Here is a 22,084-nt window from a genome sequence, read left to right as displayed (position 1 = left end):
TCAACTCGTGCTGTCTAATGCATGAAGGACAGTGTGGATTTTAAAGGTCTGCGGTTGTGATACTGTCTTATGCTGTATATATGTTGTGTGTCTGTGTGTGTGCGTGTGCATGTGCGTGTGTGTGTTTCTGGTGTGTAGAACTGGCACCAGATGATCGGAAGTGTGTATTCATCTCTCACTTTACTCTGCTGTCATCTCTCTGCACTAGTGAAAACCATTTAGATGTGATTAAATGTGAATCATATTTATTTTCTCTTTCAAGCATTTTTGTACATTTTTGGACTTGTTTTAATATAAATGTGGTGTATGTTTCTATTTTCTTGATATTTCTTTTTTGTTTTAAGCAGTTGTCTTTTACCTCGATAGCATCGTGGCATTGAAAAAAGAACTGTACATTTAATTTTCAGTGACGTTTACAAGTTCTTATCTGACTGACATAGATTATTTTGGAAATGGAACAGAGTATTTTCTATACTGTACATTTCTTAGAAATAAATCACTTTTCAACGAGTCAGTTCAATCATTGTCAATCTAGGCTTACACTAACAGTCACGTCACTAACAGTATAAGGGGACTTTGGACTTTTGCAGTTGTACTTAAATTAACACTGCTGTGGAAAACAATATACATGAATGCATAATGCGTTGCTGTGCCATAGCAATGGGGCATCTATCTGTTATGTTAACGAAACTGAAAGGCCAAAAGTAATGAAATGCAAACAGACAAAACAAGAGGGCCAATGCAAAACAATGCATTATTCTATTGGAGCGCCTCACGCCATCGCCTTCAATTAGTGCTTATCCTCTTGAGTCTTGACGAACACCCTCCACAGATTGTATGCTGCTTTGTTTGAACCGTCTCATGTCTGCAGGAGATGCGCTGTGACGTCAGGAGGAAGCAGCATGGCTCCTCAGGCTTCCTTCAAGGGCTCCTTGTAAGCAAACAAGTACATTATTTTGTTCAAGCTTAAAGAGGATGAACTTGGCTCTGGAAAAAAATAAAAATGAGGCATGCAATTAAGATACTTAGTAAGCAGGTTTGTTTAACTACATAATGAAAGTCGGAAAAACAAGACAATATTTTAAGTTAATAGTAAATATTATGGAGTAGAAGAAATCTGACATCTGTTAAAAAAATAAAGGACAAATATGGGAATAAGTGTAGGACTTTATGCTTTTGTTTCTTAAAACAAGTTTATATTGTATAAAGGTAAAATAATGAATTAATTGAAACAAAATCAAACTAAAGATACATATTTATGGTAACGGTGCTATTTCAAATAGAACTTTGAAAATACTTAACCTGAGTCTCTGTCGAGTATTATGTATCTATCGTTTTACATTTTTTGTAATTATATGAATCTGCTAAATCTGGGAGAGAACTATACTAAATTCAGTTACCCCAGCTTATGTATTTTGTCTGAGAAGAAGTGTTGCCATTAAGATCTACATTTGAGATGAGTGGAATACTTATCAGGTGTCTATCTTTGCATTATTGTGACTGGATGGAGAACTGACACCTATTTGTCTGTTTTGTCATACAGCTCATGCTGTATCAAGCTTTTTTTGTTTATGTATGCATGTTTCAAATTAAAACATGCACAATATGCCATTAGTGTTTTGTTTTTTTAATAAATGTAGTATGTCATGCAACAGAAGTTATTTTGTTTTACATTTGCATTTTGCTTGCATTTTTGTTCAAAATGACCGCCAAAGCTCAGTATTTTTCAATTTGTATTATTTGATGAATTCTTTTGTGATCCAAAGTGTCTCCCAAAAAACCCCAAAAGCAACCCATAAACTAGTACGTCCCCGGGGTGCATCGGGGATTGGATATTGATTTCAAAAGCCCTGCGTTGCCAGTTATTATACCCTACAGTCCACCAATGAAATGATTGTCACGGTTGAATTTCAGCCAATCGTATCGGGGAGGAGGCGGGACTTCAGGTTTGCGCCCCACACAGGAAATAAACACTTCTAGTCGATCACTAAATATTACGGACAAAGACCCCAACGTAGCTTTAGCGCTGCTTATTTGCACGTTTGCTACTTTTTTGACACTGAAATAATAAAGTAAGCTATTCGACCAAAGCTGACACTGTCGAGCAGGTTTTCGTCGTGCTTCTCTGTTTGTGACTCTTTACTGGACTGTTTACTTAAATCGTCGCCCGCTGTCGAAGCACCAGCTAAGCTATAAAGCACTAGCTCTCCGTTAAATGGCAATGTTTTACATGAACAAGACTGCACACGACTACGAGTAACGCACGGGAATGTAACGGTTGCCTTGTGTCGTGTCTCTGTTCATCCTACTAAATACGAAACAAGTCCAAATATCTTTATCTTAAATGAACACGGCGACCTGCGTGAGTTAACGGTCTGATATTGCTGGTTGGTTATGTATCCTCTGGTTGTGTACACGAGTCTCACACATTTCACTCGGTAATCGTAGTATTAACATGTAAACATGGTGGACATGACTGCTGAGTGGGTTAAACAACGTGTCTTTTTCTTCTTTCTATTCTGGCTGATGTTGGACTTGAAGGTTTATTTTTGTTTACTTCCACTTGTAAAAAAAAAAACGAACTTTTCTGCTCTGGAAAGCAGCTTTCCTCACTAACCCAGTTTGTGTTTTTCCTCAAAGCCCCACTAACTCTCCGGGGCCATGGCGGCATCGCGGCAGCGCCCCCTGGCGGCGGCGGCCTGCCTGCTCCTGTGCTACTTGAGCGGTGGCCTGGCCATGCCGGACCCCCGGCAGAGAGAGGCCCTCATCCGGCTGGAAGCCTCCATGCAGACAGGCGGCCAGGTGGTGTTGACCGACGCTGAGCAGAAGCTGGACGCTGTCCTGTTTAAAATGAAGCAGGGGGAGATGGCGAGAGCAGCCTTTCCTCCCGCCATGCACTTCTTCAAGGCCAGGGACCTCATCAGGACCAGTCCCGTCTTCAACCTGCTCCAGAAGATGCCTAAAGGTATGCTCAGGCGCACACGTTCGTAGCATAGTAGTACACATTTCACTTTGGCCAATGCATTTGAGCAGTGGGCAGCTTTTTCTAAATTAACTATAAAAACATAATGCTGACACAACACCATGGATCTATAAAAGGACACGTACCTGGTTATGATGTTAACCAGGTATACGATAAATGCCTTAATAATTTTTTTTTATAGAATTGTTTTTAAGTGATATCGTCCTTTTATGATCAATTATGCCGTTTGTTTTCTATTCCATTTGCTCTTTTTGGTTATTTGTTTGGCTTTATTGTATTCATTGCCTTTATGGTATGGTCCTTTTTGTTTAACGGTATTTAATTTATGTTTTGACTATGCTTTGCTTCTCTGTAGAGCACTTTGTAAACTTTGTTTTTAAAGGTGCTATATAAATAAAGTTATTATTATTATTATTATTATTAATCACTAAAAACATTAGCAGAAAATAAAGGTCTGTTATCAGTATCACATTGCTGCAGATTTGGTGTATTCCATTGGATCGTGTTTAGAGTTGAAACAATTAGTTAATACATTGTGTCCATTATGATCATTGATTAATCCCCTAATCCACAGTTATAGTTTCTCAGTTGTGAATACTATCTGATTTCCTTCATAGTAAACTGAACATCCTTGACAGTCAGACAAAACAAGACATTTGAAGACGTGGCCTTGGACTCGAGGGGATGGATATTCTTCCACTATTGCATGACATTCTGTTTGCTGAACAATGAATCTGTTAATCAGGACCAGTATGACCAGATTAAGAACAACTGCAGGAGGCTGTGGAGGGTCAGTGATGCTGGTGTGTGAAGCCCACTTTCATTGTGTTCTCAAAAGTTGGATCTCTTCACACAGGAGAGATTCACGAGTTGTCAGTAAACCAGAGTCAGACTTCAGGTTCTTGATGGTTTTGTGGTTCACTGTTTCAGGGGGAGCTCTCCATGTCCACGACTTGTCCATGGTAGACGTGGAGTGGCTCGTGAAGAACGTGACCTATCGTCCCCACTGCTACATGTGCTTCACCGACAACCAGTCCATCCGGTTCATCTTCTCGTCCCGATCGCCCAAAGCTCTCCCACATTGCTCTCACTGGAGCCTCCTGGAAAACCTCAGGGCCAAGATGATCAATACCACGGAGCTTGACAACAGGTGTTTATTTTATTTTTTAGCTTTAAATATTTTGTTCAAATAATACCACATATTTATAAACAAGCAAACAGTATATTTTATTATATATCACATCCTGATGATTGGGCTCTTTTTCTTCTCTGAGTCTACACTTTTTGTCTTTTCTTTTTCTGTGTGTCATGTAAACTTATGAACTTTTTGTACCATGAAGTGTACCAGTGTGCACGTTTCCACCCAGTAGGACAATGACCCCAAACGCACCTCTAATGTATTATTGTGTCAACACAAAAGCATGCAGTTAAAAAATAGAAGAGGAAGTCATTTACGGCTACTGACGCCTGCATACCATTTATCGCATCTGTTGTGGCATGTGTCATCATCACACTTTGCTTTGCCTGTCAGTTACCTGAAACCCTTATAGAAAAGAGAGCGTTTTCTACAGGAAATAAGGTCATGAACACATGACTCCAACACCAGACGTTAGTGTTATATTCATTTCTGTTTAGAAAACCTTTGTTTGTATGGACGGCAGTTTTAAATGGCAGCTAAATTTAACACAATACAGTTTGTATTCAAATGTCCCATACAATACTTTAATTACTCTCTTAATGAGACATATTTCCTCTTTTGGATGACTTTATTGGTTGTGCGTTAGAGAGCAGCTAAAGGTCACCACTGTTTTCCAGGTCGTTCAAGGTCTTCTTCATAGAAGTGTTAACAAGTAAATCTCATCGACTGGTCAAAGAACCCATTATAATCTTCCCATTTGCAGCATCATGGGCAACATGACGCTCTTCACTGATCAGGATCCAGAGACGGTCTACCCCAGTCAGGATGTGGTATGGGATCTGTTTGAACAGGCCTTCCTCGCAGTGTGGGGCCTGGTCACATATGCTCCCGTGTTCAGAGACTATTACTACCAAGGCCTCACCCAGTTCTACATGGACAACGTCATGTACCTGGAACTGCGAGCTTTACTCCCAGAGGTACACCAAAGTCACGGCCATCGCAGTCAACACGTCTGCTGATTTATAGTCGTTAGTAAGTGTTTTGTTGTTTTGTCACTCAGATATACGAGTTGGACGGCAGCACTCATGACACAGCCTGGACTCTGAAGACCTACCAGGAGGTCACCAGACAGTTCACAGCAGACCACCCGGACTTCTTTGGAGCAAGGATCATCTTCACAATCCATAGGTGACTACCTTTACAATAGATGCCACGTAGTAGTCTGAATGGCTTACTGCTCAATGGCTCACTGGCAGACCGATGAGGCTGTAGATGTCATCATTGATCACACACTGTACTGGTATCAGGGGAGTGAATGCATCAGTGATGGCCAGAGCTGTGGAGGAGGCGATGAAGCTGCAGAGAGACTTCCCAGATATCATGGCTGGTTTTGACATGGTGAGCATGAGTTTGCGAGCATTACTTAGACATGTCCAATGTAAAAGCATGACCGCTCTATTTGTTGGAAAAAGGTTGTTGTTGTTGTCTCCGTGTCCAGGTGGGCCGCGAGGACAGAGGCCGACCCCTGTGGTACTTCAGAGATGCCTTGTCACTGCCAGCAGAGAGAGGGTTGACGCTCCCTTTCTTTTTCCATGCGGGAGAGACCGGTGAGCTCATAAGCATTCAGTTTGAACAACGACAGTATTGCACATCATACACTGCGCCGTGGGGCTCAGAGGTTAATCCCTACATGAGGTCGAGGGAGAATCAACTTTATCCAGATTAAATTGGTGTGAATGAGTAGGAGTAGCAATTTGGAAAATAGATATTTCCAAGTTTTGGAAAAGCCACGGCAATTAGCTTCATAAATACCTGTTTAATATCGTGGCCGTATATGTGGTTCAGTTGAGAGACTGCTGAAAATCTATTTGGGTTAAACGGTACCTTTTTTAATGTTCGAGCAGTGCAGTTACATACGATATACAAAGTAAGATATCTTCTACTTTGGAGGCTATATTTTACGGCAGTAGTGTCTCTCTCTCTCTCTCTCTCTCTCTCGCTCTCTCTCTCTCTCGCGCGCACACAGGCACCTGTAAATAGGCAATAGGTTTTAAAATCTTTTTTGTTGTACCTTTTTTCAGTTTAGTTGTCTATCTTTTGAATTAATCCTTAAAACACCACCACTTTTCCAAGAATAATTAAATACTTGAATCAAATAAAACACTAGTTCCCAACAACTACATTTTGGCTGAAAGTGTTGAGTGTTGAGTAACTCCAGAAAGCCACCTGCCACAGTTGCTGGGGAGCTAAAAATGAAATGTCACGCCCTGAGTACAAGTCATGTGAGGACACAATCTTTTTCAGGTCATATTCCACAGCAGCCATAGCATCTCTTTAATTTGAGTTAAGACGGGCTGTGGTCAATTGTGACAAGCATCATATATGTAGGTGTTTCAGAGAAGTTATGCTCATGCATATCTGCTGCAAAGTCATAGAAATATATTGGTAAACGTGTAAAAACACTGCCTGAAGCAAAAATGCAAAGTACAATGCAAACCTTTATCTAACATTATCTTTTCTTATCCCAAATTGTTGCAAAACCAAATAAATTAAATCATTACCTAGAGTGGATATCAGGGAGAGGAAATACTTAACAATCATCACGTGTTGCGTAGTAAAAACATCCCAAAATAGCATGCATTTCGATTTCTCTCTGCTAAATACAGATCTCGAGGGCACCGATGTGGACCAGAACTTGTTGGACGCTCTCTTGTTGAACACTTCCCGTATTGGCCATGGATTTGCTCTGCTTCGCCACCCAGTGGCCAAGGAGCTATCCCGAAAGAGAGGGGTGGCTCTGGAAGTGTGCCCTATCTCCAACCAGGTACACTATCATCTTGTAAACTATACTGTGCACTAAAAAATACTTACTTTTCCCAGCTACTATAGTGTAATACATAAAATACAATGACCAGACAGGGGTGGAATTCAATTGGTCGTGCATCTTTTAAACGAATGTCTCTCTTCCTATCCCTGCTCAGGTGATGAAGCTAGTAAATGATATGCGAAACCACCCGGCAGCTGCACTGATGGCAGAAAACCACCCGGTGGTCATCAGCTCTGATGACCCTGCCATGTTCGGTGCCTCAGGACTCTCTTATGACTTCTATGAAGCATTTGTGGGCTTTGGTGGGATTAGATCCCGTCTGGGCTCCCTCAAAGAGCTGGCTATAAACTCTATTAGGTGAGGCTAAGCTGAGAAGATTTACAAACTACAATTGAATTGTGCGTGCGTTCACTGACATCTCCCCGTCTGTCTTTCAGGTATAGTTCTTTGACTTCAAAGCAACAGGAGAAAGCTCTGGCTCTGTGGCAAAGAAGATGGGATACGTTTGTGTCTGAAAATGCTTTCTAGAAGGAAACTGTTTTGTTTTTTTCCTCTCGGGCAATCTTCAAATGCCTTCATGCTTCCTTTGAGAAAGCTTGTACCACAGGTAAATTATTGATGGTAATGGGAAATGTGGAAAACGGTGCCAATGTGACAATAAAGCTAGTTTTGGGGGTCAGATATTGTCCTTTCTTGCAAAAGACAGTTTGGCATGTCACAGTATGGAAATGAATGTCATAGAACATAGCCATTGTTAATGTTATTAGTAACACCTTTGCATTTCCTTCTACAGTAAGTCACATCTGCTTTAAAAAAAAGAGCCTGTTCCACGTTGCCACAGCGTGGAAGTTGGCTGTACACAGTAAATAAACTGGCCAGTGTGAAACAGGCATGAGCTGTCACTTAACATTCAGGGGGATTACTTGAACCACAGATATGAAATAGCTTCAATCAAAGGCATCTTGTTATGTCTGGTTTTATTCAGGATTTTTTAAATGTATTTGCACTTTAAGATTCAGATGTGTTTGCACATATGTGTGCACGTGTGTGCATATGTGTTTGCACATATGTGTCTATGTTTGTAACAGTGCCTGGTTGAGGCGCTAAGTATTGGTTGATTGCTCTTTATGGTGTGTTTTTGGTTTGCTTGTGCTTTGTAAGAGTGTAATAAGTAGCTTGTTAAAATGGTATCGTATCCTGTGGGGTTTGGAACACTTCTTTAAAGACACAGCATAATTATTTTTTGCTTTCCACATGAGTCCATTTGATTTGTAGCTGCTGTTGATATATAAAAGGGCATAGCTGACCATTTTGTTCATGTAGGCACATTTGATGTAATCTATGACGATCAGAAACTAAATAAAGTATGACATGTCTGTTGGAGCCAAAATGGGGTTTTGTTGTTTGAGGCAAACACTGAGTGAATGGGGACATGTAGTTCCTTTATTTGAACACAGGGTGGCACATTCAGCTCAAAGGGCATATAGGTAAGTGCCTGCCAATGAGAACAGGTGGGGGGGGAGGGATGGGAAGCACAATAGTTTTTGACCGTGGTTGTGCTGTATCCGGTCTTGTTGTATCCTGTGTTGTGCTGCAACATGTAAGACTAACTTAATTCAAGTGTATTGGACATGCGGATTAATGCTATGGTGTCACTGAGCAGAGAATAAATGGATCAAAGAGACACAGCGCATTGGATTTGTTTGTGGCAAGAACACGCGTCCGAACATGTTCTCCCATTCGCCCCACTAGTGTCTCTAAGACTTAAATTGGGTAAGGTTGGAGCTTCTACAATGTCTGTTTTAGGCTATATTTTATGAACAACTGTCCGCATCATCCAGACATATTCAAATGTTGTCAACGGCTGAAATCCAATTTGACATAATTAAAAACAACTTGATTTCCAGTTTGCGTAGTTTATTCCATGTTATTCTCATGCGTCACCATTGTCAGTTGTCCATCATCTGCTGCAGGTGTTGAATTGGGAGAAGAAGCTGTCGTCGATGCATCCTCTTTGAATGTCCGGTTTCCTTAAAATGACACCAGTTTAGAAACAGAGTGAGACACTATTCGTGTATATGTGCTTGAGTGTACTGCACATGTGCATAACTGAGAGAACGATGCACTGACTGTTGTTCGTGTTTTTCTGCAATCTGGACATTGGTGCTGTCCAGTTGTCGTCTCAGCTGCTTGTTCAGTTTTGCCTGCTGCCTCTCTATTAACAGAGCTGTGCGATTCGAGTCCATGCGGACGCGGTCATGTTGCTCCTCGTCTCGCCTTCTCTCCAGTTCTGCTCTCTGCAGGTGCACAGATAACCCAGACACACCTAATGAACAGGTGTTTGAATGATCATGAAGAGCATGTGTTTTAAGTATCATGTGTTCCTCTTTTACCTTTTTCTCCTCTATCTGATATTTCTGGAACTGGGTGATCTGCTGCAGGCTCTCCGGAGGCGCTCTCCTATCACTGCTGGGACGACTACCAGGCACTCCCAGCATGCCTGGGGTGGGTTCGAGTTCGGCACCTACGCCGGTCAGCTGGTGGTTCACGGTAGCTGTTTGATTGCTCTCGTCATTGCGTTCCCCTTGCTGACAACGCTTCTCTTCACTCTTTGTCCATCCAGAGCCAGCAAAAAGATGTAAATTATAGAAAGTGTAGTTACTGCACCTGCAATGCCATTTGGGTGTTCAAATTAATCAAAAATATCTCTAAACTTTTTAATTGAATATAAAAACTGTCAAAAGACCCACAGCACCTGGCATATAAACACAAAACATGCATGGTGTCATTACTTTCATCAAAAACAGGCACAACAAAGACAAATAGATTTCCTTTGTATATGGTACATGCAAAAACAATGTGCACTTCAGAATGTTTCCCATGTTGCTTTAAGGATTTGTTATTAGAAGTAATACCAATGACAGGGTTTGATAGCACTTTTAACCACCTCCCCCTGACAGTCTGAGCAATTATGGTGACTCACCGTGGCCAGATTGTACTCTTTCGTGGCGATAGTTTCTGCTTTTCTCCGCTCCATCTCAATGCCCTGAAGTTGCAGAGCTTTGGTGTGCATGTCTGCGCGGCTTTGGTCATAGCGCTGCTCTGAAAAACGGTGGAGGAGATGAGGGGATGTTATTTTATGTGGACCGAATGCCTGCACCCTGGATGGGATCAGACAAACCTACCCTCAAGCTTCCGTTGCTGCCTCTCTGCTGCTCGCTCACTTTGCTGCTGAACGAGCCACTCTCTGAGCTGCTCCTTCTGTCTCTGCTGCCGGCTCTCACTGACCAGGTCCTCGCCCACCAGACCAGGGAGGTCTGTTTCTCCACAGCGGTCTGGGTCTTCCAGGTCAAACTGCAGCTGGCACCAAGGCTGCTGGTGCTGATGTCGGTGGTCGACAGCGGCCTTTTCCATCGCACGCCTCTGCTTTACTTCTCTGCTGTGGAAGAGGCGGGCTGCTTTGCTATTGTGGAGCATATCAGCATCTGTATGGAGAACACGTCCACTGCAGGGTCATTTATTGTCATTACCTTACACGACCAGAACATGTGACAACCGAAACGGAAAAAAAGTAGTGCATTCCTATATTAGTGTTAACAAAATAGTTCTCTGTCCACATAATGTCGGACATCTTAACATTAATCATCCGACCTCAGGGGATTTTGTTGAACCGTTATTGATTGGCTGTCCAAAAGTATCAAAATACGCAATAGTGTCAATAATGTGTCAATAATTATGTTCCTGTTCATCCATGTTATTTTGTTTTTTTGCTATTTACTTACATAAATTGCCCTCCCAGAACCCATGATACTATGGAAGCCCTTTTTTGCCACTGTAATAAAAAATTCATTGTGATACTGTAGTCATAGTTATGAGATACTATCTCGTAATTATGATCATTACGCCATTCGCCATTCAAGAGCCAAACAGCTGCATGTGAACGTCACCCGTCGAGAAGCTGACAAGCTAAGTGGGTGGAGCCACATTTCTTAAATCAGTTTGTATGATCATAGTAGGAAGGAGCTGCGTTTTTTTTCTCTTATTTTGTCTTACTTACGATATGCAATGATGCTGAATATGGGTTTGCTACTACTACATTTAACTTCATAATATATTACACTTATATACCATAATATGTATAATGTACCAGCCTTTTTTTATTTGACCATATGTCATACTGTTATGCCACCATTATGAGACATTACTTTGAGGAGACTGTTCGTCTAACTCTCTGAGATAAACACTGGAAGGATTTTTCCACCAGGCAAACCGTAACATGCACACCTGAGCGTGACAGCGATTATAACCGCTATATAGATTATAATTAACTGGCTGACGCCAGCCACGCGCTTGCCACGCACACTCGCTGTCTCTGCTAAAGCTCTTTAAAGTAGGTAACTGATACTATTCACAGACTCGGACCTCACATTAAAATAACGTTTCTCTGAACTCACCATGAGCTGCTTGTTCCTCTTTTGCTGCCTCTTCTCGTTTCTTTTTTTCTTTCATCTGTGTGTCAAAGGCTTCCTTGTCAACCTAAACGGACCAGCACAGTTAGAACAAAGTGACACTACGCGACGGCATTACTGATGCGGTCGCATCCCTCCACGAACACGAAGACCGAGCGTCATCTTACCCCGATCGTCCTCATTTTGTCGTTAAAAATCCTTTCTTGTCTTTCAGTCTCTCTGTCGCGACACCTTTGTAGATTTATCCTCGCGTCGCGGTCTGAGGGCAAATCCGCGGCAAACATTTCGGCAGGAATAAAGTATGTGGCGGTGTTAAACTTGAACGTAAGACGCGACAAACGGAGCTACTTTTTCTTCTTTTTTTCTGTACACACACTGGTTGCTAAGAAACCAGAGTTCGCGAGCGTTCGTGGGACTTCGTTTTTTTCCGTTGTAACTGAGAAACAATTGCATATGTTTTGGTTTTACCTTCAGCTTGAGCAGAGGTATGTCAGATCAAATAATAATATGTACCGGCCATCACATGAATACCGAAACATTGTTGATAACATTTTGCACAAGCATCTCTTAAATGTGGTTATCAAATAACTATATGCATGGTTATTTATGCTTCATGGTTATCTGTGCACTCATTTTTTGCTTTCCTGCGCCACTTTTGTCGTTTTTCTGTGGCAACACAAATTAATTGAACTCTTTGTTGTCATGGATTAAGCAGACCCGGCGCTATGGGCGGCCCTTGGGGGGCCGGGCCCGCCCTCGGACTCGGCTGGGCCCGCCCTGGACGGACAAGCCTGTCAGTCACTTATCACACGTAAAAAAAAAAGAGCGCAACTCTCTGTCGCCGGCGACAGGAGCTGTCACAGGAGGTAATATGCAAACATGATGCAAAACTAAGATTACCGTAACTCCTCAAATATTTACGCCATCGACGTAATTCCAACGGATTCTGAACGCTAAGAAGCGTAGCGTTCCAATGCCATGCGGTACATTACGGTAATGGTATAGAACAACGGCGGCGAGCTTGTCTGTGGGGGAGGGGGGGTGGAAGAGAGCAGGGAAGAGAGTTTGACTGGCTTTTCACTGCCTTTTGAGTGGAGTTTTCTTTGGAAATAATATGTTGTGGTTGTAAATAATAGTATTAGTATAGTTTCTGAGAGTTCTGCCACTTGCTGGCCCACCTAAACTCCTCACTAAAGGCCACTTTTCTGTCTACACAAACACAGAGAATGACAGTGGGAAAAGGAGAGGCAGAAAGTCATTTTGGGGAGGAAACAGTGTACTAGCTGCCTCTAAAAGCCTGTCTGGATGTTTGAGGAGGGCAATAATGGGTTCTGTCTTCAGCTGGACCGGAACTGCTTCAGGGAGATAAACAAATCTCTGAAACGCCTGGACACGGACACATAAAAAAGCCTATAACATGGACATTGAATGCTCTATGCAAACAAAACAGTTTGAGAAGATGTAAAATAGGTTACATTTCATTTCTGTAATCTCAAAAGCTTTGGTCATGTTCATTTTCAATTGTTTAGTAGAGAAATATGATACAAATTCCAATACATTTCTTAACCTTTTACACAGTGTTTTAAGCCTTTATAACATACAATAATGACAAATACTTGCCAGATTTTTACATGTCTCCTGAAAAAAGGAGCAAAATCATTTTGATCGCAGACAGTCAATGCTCCACAAATGAAAGGCCAACCTGATTATGCTTTGGAGAAGGACTTAACAAAAAAGTTCAGGAGTGAATGGAGGGACACTGTCCTACGCAGATTTCACTTGGCGGCCAACCGTCGTCTCCCGCTCTACTAACGGAGAGTTATCTGGTTTCATCCAGCCTGCTGGCCCTATGGACGAGGCTAAAGGATTGGTTGTAGGCCTATGTGTTTGTTCTTTCTTGGAAAAACAAACAAATAAACATGTAATGCAAAGCAATGTCTTCTTAATTTCTGTTGTAGGCTAGCTGTTGGTAGGCCCTTTTCGTCGTTGCTGCGCTTCGCTCTGTTTCGGACAAACACCGGACAGTGTGTTGTTGTTGAGTGTGTTGTTATCGTTATTGTTGTTGTTAATGTTGTTGCTGGATGTGTTTAGCCTAATCATTTTAGACCTTTTTAGGCCTATTTTTTTAATGTCTTGTTGTGGCTGAATCTGCTATCTACTGATCTTTCAATACAATATATTGTGGGACTTATGAGTTGCTTGATTGCTGTGTTGATTGATTGCCATAGGTCTACGGTTCATGTCTAATTCTATTGGGTAGGCTGCCTGCTCAGCTGGCCTATTTATTAGCTTGTGAGATTCTAAATAATACCGTCTGTCACCTTTTTGTGCCGGAGTTCGATTATAGGTGAAAAGTTGAACTACTATGCTACCATAGGCTGTAAAAAGTACCTGGGATTAAGTCTGCAAATACACACCGACTCCACATTAACTTTAGTGACCTCCGAGTGGAGGTGGGGGCAGCAGAATGGAGCTGCCAAAAACCAGAGTTGCTTTCTCAGCAGGTGTGTCGCTGAGTGGGGAGAACCGGTTAGAAACATGAAGAGGTTGGTGGAGGTTCATTTTTTTTTAATAAGTGTGGTTACAGTAAACGGTTGCTCACACTGAAAGTATGTTGTTGTTGCTGGTAAGGTAATCTAGATGCCGTTCGACTCCTACATGCCCGCACGGTCACGGAGATGTGTTTATTATTGAAATCCGTTTAAAGGATTAATTAATTTAAAGGATAGTTACGAGCGATTTTGTGAAACGTTACTTGCGTCGCGGAAAGTTAAAAAAAAATCCAATCCAACAAATCCAATGCACTGTGTCTCTTTGATCCATTTATTCTCTGCTCAGTGACACCATAGCATTAATCCACATGTCCAATACACTTGAATTAAGTTAGTCTTACATGTTGCAGCACAACACAGAATACAACAAGACCGGATACAGCACTACCAAAATGTTATATGGCCGTATTAATTACTTGTAAAAACCTATGTTACATTGTGCCGGTTGTTCTTCAGATTTGTAATTAAGCAGGTGACTTTACAATGTCAGCCCAATAGGAACACGTGCACCTTGTGCAATCAAACAGCGGAGGGAGGACAGGTCTCGCCCTCTAAACAGAAGAAGGCATCACCATGTTACGTTTAGTACATCTTACAGCATTGTTGTTGAACTTGTCAGTCTATTTATCTGATCTTACTGTGCACGTCTATAGTCTGAGGTTTTTTATTCTCTTGCTGGGGGATCAGTCGCTGTTTTCAGTATGAGAGCAAGAGAGTTTAAGCGAATATTCCTGGTTTTGGGCGTGATGGTGCTTGTCTTCTACGTGGGAATGTTAAAAGGGAGAAAAGAGCTGGAAGCACCGCTTAACATCAGACCTCTTTCAGACGCGGAGACAAACACCAGCAACCTCTGTGAGTTAAAGCAATGGTTTATCTTTCTTCTCGTATACGTTGATCTGATTTATTTAGTTTTTTATCGGGTTGAATATCACCTTTTCACTTCAACTGAAGATGGGAAATGTAAAGAAAGTTTGGTTCAGTTTGATTTGTTCAGTGACATTGTTAGAAAGGTAAGCGGAAGGATTGAAAAGTCAGTTCACTACACAACAAAGGTCTTTAATGCATAGCTTTTAGCAGTCAAGCATGTTTGTCTTTTAGAGAAAGAAAAATGCTCCCCTGAGGTGTTTAATATATTAATAAAATTGTTTCTGCGATTATTATTATTTTTGCTGTCTATTAATGAGGTCAAATTTAAACACAAGTTAATAAATGGAACAACACTATATTCTCTACATTCTCCTTTATTTTGAAGGAATGTTTGTTAGCGCTTTATGTTTATTTTTCCTGATGTCTTCATCTAGTCTAGTCAGTTTGTGTTAATGCCTAATTTACCTCTGGACGTTATTAAAATGGACACAAATCTCGAGAAAAAAATATTTTGATTTTGAAAAACTATAGTTTACTTGTAGGCCTCTTGCTCATTTTGCTCTCTCCCTGACATCCTTTTGTCAAGTAAATGATTTCCGAGCTGTTGAGCAAAAGAAGGACACCATGAAGAAAAAGCCTGAAGAGGACAGAGACGGGCAGAGAAAAGCTGCAGAGGTCAAACTGCCATCAGTCAAAAAGCAGCCAGAACAACCCGAAGCAAAGATTCACGACCAACTGAAGACCCCCAAAGAGAAAAAGTCAAAAAAACTGTTCCCAGACTCTGTCCTGTTCAGGCAGTGGGGGGAAAACCTGTCTGAGGACGACCAAAGAGAGGCACAGGATTTGTATGAGAAGTACGGATACAACGTTTTTCTCAGTAATCGCCTTCCTCTAGATCGACTTCTCCCAGATACCAGGGACAAAAGGTAGGCTACAACTAATCATTGTAATGACGGCAAACCTGCCATTCCACTTAACAAAAGGTGTTGAATAATCGTTGTTTTCTGACTATCCTTCACCTTACAGCTCATTGTTTGTCTTTAGACAGCTTACTGATGGACAGATGGGGGTATTAGTTAAAAATCCTTCTGTTTGTGAATAGGTGTCTTAAGAAGAGTTACCCAAAGGACCTGCCAAGCCTTGGAGTGGTGTTGATCTACCTGAATGAGGCTCTGTCCGTCATCAAAAGAGCTCTGCGCAGCATCATTGACCGCACTCCTAAAAACCTGCTGAAGGAAATAATATTGGTGAATGACAATAGCTCCAATGGTTGGTTGGCTGCAAATTATTCAGATTGTTCAAACATGTTTCATTTCAAGTTTATCCACTGTTTATAGGCTACAAAATGACTTGGAGGAAGGTTGTGCTCATAAAGCATGTGTCGTTGTGCCGAGGCAACTGTTGCTCATATTGCCACACCAAGGCTTCATTCAAATACTTTTGGACACTGTTCTAAGCTATGGTGTTTGTTCAAGGTGTTACATTGTGATTGTAATTGACTTTTTTTTTTATGTAGCTACTTTTTCAGCAGTTGTAAATCCCACAGAATGTAAAGCTAGCCATTTCTCTTTATTTGCAGTCTTTATGCTATGCTAAGCTAATTAGGTGGCGTCGGTAGCCCTATATTTACCAGACTGACATATTTGTGGAATAGATTTCCTTATCTAGCTCTTGGCAGGAAAGCAAATAAATGTAGCCTGTGACCTGCATTTAGTCAATTCAGGGGTGTGGATGTGTGGCACTGGATTGAAATATATTGAATGATGTTTCTCTTAGTGTGTCCATTCTAACTTGTTTACAGATAATGAGTGAAATAAAACATCAGAAGCACCTTTCAGAATATTGAAACCATGACAACATCCCGAACTACAACTTAAATTTAGACACAGTCACAGCGTAAACTCAACGTTAAAGATTTCATTTAAATTGCTTTCTGTAGTTTGTGAGCATGTCTACGATCAGAATTGTGGCTTCCTGTCAAAATCTTCTCAAATCTGCTTTGCATTCTGGGTAATCAGTGTGTAAACATTTATCTCTGCCTTGCTAGGAACTACATAGCATGTGCCCATATTTTCCTCTCAGACGACTTGAAGGGAGACCTTGACGCATACGTGAAGATGATCGAACAGCAGAACCCAATCCTCCGTATTTCAAGAGTGAGGCACAATGAGCAGCAAGGCCTTGCAGCTGCCAGGGTTTCTGGATGGAGGGCTGCTACTGCTGACGTGGTGGCCATCCTGGACGCGCACATTGAAGTCCATGAGCTGTGGTAAAATCAATCCTATTATACGTTGATTAATGTGAAATATTTCCAGTAAAAGTCTTTAACGTTAGTTGCATCTGTGCTAACAAGCTTCACTTTTGCAATTTACTTAAAAAATGAAATTCTCAAGCTTTTCACCTTTTATATTACATTTCATTTAGCTGAAATTTAGCAGAAACTGAAATATTGAACCAGCAGTCTAACTGGTTGCTCAGTAAATGTCAGATGGGTACATTGATGTGGGAACCGGCTCTCCTTCATTCTCCTCATGCAGGGCTGAACCCTTGCTGGCACAGATCAAGGGTGACCGAACGGTGGTGACGTCCCCTGTGTTTGACAGAGTCAACTTTGATGACCTCAAGGTTATCGAATACCTTCCAGCATCACACGCCTTCGACTGGGCTCTAAGGTGCATGTACGAGGGGTTTTCAGATGACTATTACAAACTCCAAGACGGCTCATTACCTGGAAAGTAAGTGAAATCAGTTGGTCTTGTTCTAATTTACGCTACATGTCAAACAAATACAACACTATGGTCTTATTAACTGTATCTTGGATGAGGCACTCTTGATCATTTAAAAGCTTGACTTTTATGGTAACACTGATGAAAATCATACCGTTGTGACAGTTCTCTTCTTTCGCCTCAGAAGTCCATCTGTCATGGGGATCCTAGTTGCTGACAGGAAGTATCTCGGAGAAATCGGAGTCCTCGATGAAGGCATGAAATTGTACGGTGGAGAAAATGTTGAGCTGGGAATTCGTGTGAGTAAGCATCACCTATCTAACAAATAGTACACTTTATGACAGTCCCAGACCCACTTGCAGCAAGAAAGAGTACAGATCCTGGCTTCAGTACATTTACCCCTCTCACTCTGTAAAATTACTCGGGGTCTCATTTACAACCGTATGCACAAAACGGGCCTGAAAAAGCCAGGAAAAAAATCTATGAAAACTAACTTGACGAGAGAATGTGCGTACCTGTAGAGGACACATGCATACACACGTTATGGAAACAGGGCAATTGGAAATGATGGTGAGGTGGTGAATTGAAGCCAGAATGTAAACATGTGATGTGAGAGGAATTATTAAATGTGCAATGATTTCCTTTCACTTCATATCACATGCGACTTATAGATCTGCATTATCATAAACCTTCAAACTAGCAGTTGTATTTGTGCCTCTGCGGGTGAGCTTATTCCATAAGCACCTTTCAATTGTTAAAGATACAAACCAACTCAAATCAAATTAGGCTCAATCTTTCAATAGCGCTCTGTGCACCCCAGAGTGCAAAGGAAAGGGCTGGACTACAGACATTCAGCTGTGGAGCGCACCACAGTACCTCTTGTTTACTATTTTGTAGTCATTCTTGTATTTACACAATAATCATTGGTGAATAAGCAATGAGTCAGTTTTATCTAATAAGCTGTTTCTTTGCTCATGAAGGTGTGGACATGTGGAGGCAGTATTGAAGTAGTTCCATGCTCCAAGATCGCCCACATCGAGAGGGCCCACAAGCCCTACATGCCTGACCTGAGCCATGCCATGAAGAGAAACGCCCTGAGGGTAGCAGAAGTCTGGATGGACGAATACAAACACAACGTCAACTTGGCTTGGAACCTGCCATTCGAGATAGAAAACAAAACAAGAATGGTGATGCCCTTAGTTGGCCCACTTAACCCTAGAACACTAACGTCAGGTGATTTTCACCTGAGCGATTGTTGTTACGTTATTTTCATTGTGTTGCTTTTGTCTGAGTTGCGTGGGTCCTTCTGTAGCTTCATGCTGCTCACTGACGTTAGTGAAGGTGGGCGTGTCTTCCTGCTCCGATCACTATTTTCACCCGACGTTAGAGATAGTGTGACTATTTTTTCCGGATGGGTTTTAACATTGACTTTTAACATTAATTAACTTTTCCTTCACAGAACAATACTCACATGTCACAGGAACATGTGGACCAAATAACAATGTTTTATTGACGATTGCTTAATTCTTCACCGGATTTTTAGCCTTTTTTTTTTTTTTTCCATGATTTCCGCTTTTGGTTTTAGAAGTTCTATATGGTAAAAGAAAAGAAGAGTACTTCAACTTGCCTTGTATTGTTGTATTTTAATATATTTCAATGAGAAGTATATTTGATCAGGTACATTATATCGGGTGAAATTCACCCGACGTTAGTGATCGTGTGACTATTTTTAACGTTAGTGTTCTCGGGTTAATGCTTCTACACACAGGATGAACATCCAAGAGTCCATATATGATTAGTTATGAGTGCATTTGGATTTCTTCAGTTCCAACATCACAAACATATCTCTTGATATTCTCTGCAGAATCACGGAATTGACATCGGGGATATCTCAGAGAGAAAAAACCTCAGGGAAAGGTTAAACTGTAAACCTTTCAAATGGTACCTGGAGAATGTGTATCCCAAATTGGATCCCTGGGACAACATACTCGCTTATGGAGGAGTAAGTTAAGTTGTATCTCATGCTTTATTTGTGCAGTAGAGGCAGTACAGGGTTTGTGCACGGTTTGTGTCACAGCCACATGCATTGACACATTCATTTATTTTCTAATGTTTCACGGCCACAAGCAATAGTGTTTTATACATTTTTGAAGGGGTTTGACAAAATTATGAACTTCTCCATTTATAGCTGAAGAATCTTGATGCTGACATGTGCGTAGACCAGGGCCAAGTACCAGGTAACACACCCATCGCCTACGCCTGCCACTACTATGGACCTCAAGTAAGTAAAGCAGCTTAAATGGGTGGTTAAGAGTAATTGTAGAAGCTCCAACCTTACCCAATTTAAGTCTTAGCGCCACCAGGGGGCAAATGGGAGAACATGTTCGGACGCGTGTTCTTGCCACAAACAAATCCAATGTCCAGTGCCCTGTGTATCTTTGATCCATTTATTCTCTGCTCCATGACACCATAGCATTAATCCGCATGTCCAATACACTTGAATTAAGTTAGTCTTACATGTTGCAGCACAACAAGACCGGATACAGCACTACCACGTTGACACAACCAGTCAAAATGATTGTGCTTCACACACACACACACACACACACACACACACACACACACACACACACACACACACCCCCCACACACACACACATTCTCATTAGCAGGGCTTACCTATATGCCATTTGAGCTGAATGTGCCACCCTGTGTTCAAATAAAGGAACTACATGTCCCCATTCACTCAGTGTTTCCCTCAAACAACAAAACCCCATTTTGGCTCCAACAGTAATGATTAAAGTCTCTCAAAAAATAGTTTGCCTCCGTTGTCTTATTTTAACACCCAATATTCTTGCTTCTTAACTTTACAATCTTGTATTTCAGGTAACCTATTATCGCTCAAACGGTGAGCTTTATATCGGCGGCCTCAAGTCCCATAAGTACAATGACAACCGGTGTATAGCTGACGTTGGGAAGAACGATACAGAGCCTGGCCTTTACGACTGCAAAGAGGCTGTGAAGAAAGGAATGGGGATTTATTGGGACTTCATTGAGGTACTACAAGTTCCACTATTATCAAAACTCAGTGTATCTCACCCTTTGGAATTAGAGGTGGATGAGTTTAGGGACTCATTGCTCAAAATATTGACTGGTTGTCTGAATGTTTTAAGATAACATATTGTGCATCCCCATTCTTGACACTTGACATCTGTCTTTTCTAGGGAAAAGAAATAAAGAACAGAGAGACAAAAAGATGTCTGGAGATTAAAAACAGCAAACTGCTGATAGAGGAATGCTCTGGCCAAAGATGGAAAATCCAAAACATAATCAAGCCCTTTTAAACATGTGCGTGTGTCCAACAAGAAGTGCACTTCTCTGCTCATGGTTCAGTGGATAATATTACCTGTATTTGTTAAATGTAAAAGAGTAAGTGAAATTTGACTACCGCTATGACGTCTGCAATTATTTAAAGCTTCTCTATTTGGTGGACCATACTAAACTGAAGTGGTGTTAAAGTTATATTGGATCAGTCGAGTGTTAAAGAGCCATTGGTTTTCAAAGTACAGGAGAAAAACATATTCAGTTATTTTTCTTTCATGTTTGAAGATAAAAATGTATGACTGGTTAAATTAGTCTATCTGTTGTTCCTGCTGTGCTGATCGGATCAAATGCAAGCTGTCTGTATGGAAAAGAGCATTACTGGGACCATGTTGACCTCAGGCTGCTTATAAAGGACATACCCACCATTACGCAACTTAGAAATACAAGTTAATCCTTTTTTCCTCCCTTTGATCTTTCCACTCAAGGACACCACATATATTTTATTAAACTATGAAAGCCAACAGTAATGTCTCAGGTTTGAAAATATATGCAAATGTTTTTCTTGTAATATGTTTGTACTTACTACTGTGCATTATTATCTGTTGCAGAAGTATCCTCTATGCAGAGAAAGCCACACCATATGGTAGAGGAAAAGTACATTTTGTAAGGTATAACAGTGGATTAAGAAAATAATGAAAGGGCTCATAGATGAGTAAACTCGTTCAGAGGTAAATTAACCATCTGTCTATTAATACTGCCTATTTATATTTGTCCTTTTATCATTAGTTTTGTTTTAAATTACAACACTACATCCAATGACTGAAAAGTCATTGTTGATGACCACATTTTGTAAAACAAACTAACAAATGTACTAACTTAACTTGTAGTTTTGCCAAATGTATTTGTGTATCTATAAAAACCCACAAGTATTTATCTTGAAAATATAATACAATGATGGGAGGTGTAGCTCAGTGTATTAACAGGGTCTTAGTATCAGTGCAAAACAAAATGAAGATTGTAGCTTTGAGTGTGAATATATACTTTATTAATCCCTGAGGGGAAATTTGGTGAGTGTGAACTATATATTACTTATTGAGTGTAAACAATATTATTGATGTGTTCTAAAGACTATAATTACCCACATCATTAATTTCTTCTGGGGAACCTCTAGTTTCAAGAAAAGGGATAGCAGCAATAT

At 41.0% G+C, this 22,084-nt stretch overlaps 3 protein-coding genes across 3 annotated transcripts; 2 read left to right on the top strand and 1 right to left on the bottom strand.

Annotated features, from left to right (window-relative positions):
* Positions 1-1,979: 1,979 nt before the first annotated feature.
* On the top strand, positions 1,980-8,561 carry ada2a (adenosine deaminase 2a). The gene is made up of 10 exons (XM_079223655.1): positions 1,980-2,072; positions 2,641-2,965; positions 3,914-4,133; positions 4,885-5,098; positions 5,182-5,309; positions 5,429-5,519; positions 5,620-5,728; positions 6,788-6,945; positions 7,103-7,305; positions 7,386-8,561. Exons 2-10 carry the CDS (start codon positions 2,662-2,664, stop codon positions 7,474-7,476), a joined length of 1,518 nt encoding a protein of 505 aa, XP_079079781.1. The 5' UTR covers positions 1,980-2,072; positions 2,641-2,661; the 3' UTR covers positions 7,477-8,561.
* Positions 8,562-8,908: 347 nt separating this feature from the next.
* Positions 8,909-11,649, bottom strand: ribc2 (RIB43A domain with coiled-coils 2; the record flags this gene model as incomplete). Its single annotated transcript, XM_079224125.1, has 7 exons — positions 11,585-11,649; positions 11,403-11,484; positions 10,134-10,433; positions 9,932-10,050; positions 9,342-9,557; positions 9,079-9,245; positions 8,909-8,978 (listed from the first exon to the last, which is right to left on the bottom strand). The coding sequence occupies exons 1-7, from the start codon at positions 11,597-11,599 to the stop codon at positions 8,909-8,911; spliced, it is 969 nt and encodes a 322-aa protein (XP_079080251.1). The 5' UTR covers positions 11,600-11,649.
* Positions 11,650-15,460: 3,811 nt separating this feature from the next.
* On the top strand, positions 15,461-20,906 carry LOC306741807 (putative polypeptide N-acetylgalactosaminyltransferase 8; the record flags this gene model as incomplete). The annotated part of the gene is made up of 10 exons (XM_079224124.1): positions 15,461-15,762; positions 15,939-16,105; positions 16,919-17,105; positions 17,374-17,571; positions 17,747-17,861; positions 18,543-18,728; positions 19,427-19,564; positions 19,751-19,843; positions 20,449-20,619; positions 20,787-20,906. The coding sequence occupies 10 exons, from the start codon at positions 15,461-15,463 to the stop codon at positions 20,904-20,906; spliced, it is 1,677 nt and encodes a 558-aa protein (XP_079080250.1).
* Between the last annotated feature and the right edge of the window lie 1,178 nt (positions 20,907-22,084).

The sequence above is a fragment of the Taurulus bubalis genome, assembly GCF_910589615.1.
Source record: "Taurulus bubalis genome assembly, chromosome: 9".
NCBI lineage: Eukaryota > Metazoa > Chordata > Actinopteri > Perciformes > Cottidae > Taurulus > Taurulus bubalis.
This window is presented reverse-complemented; position numbering and strand designations above follow the sequence as displayed.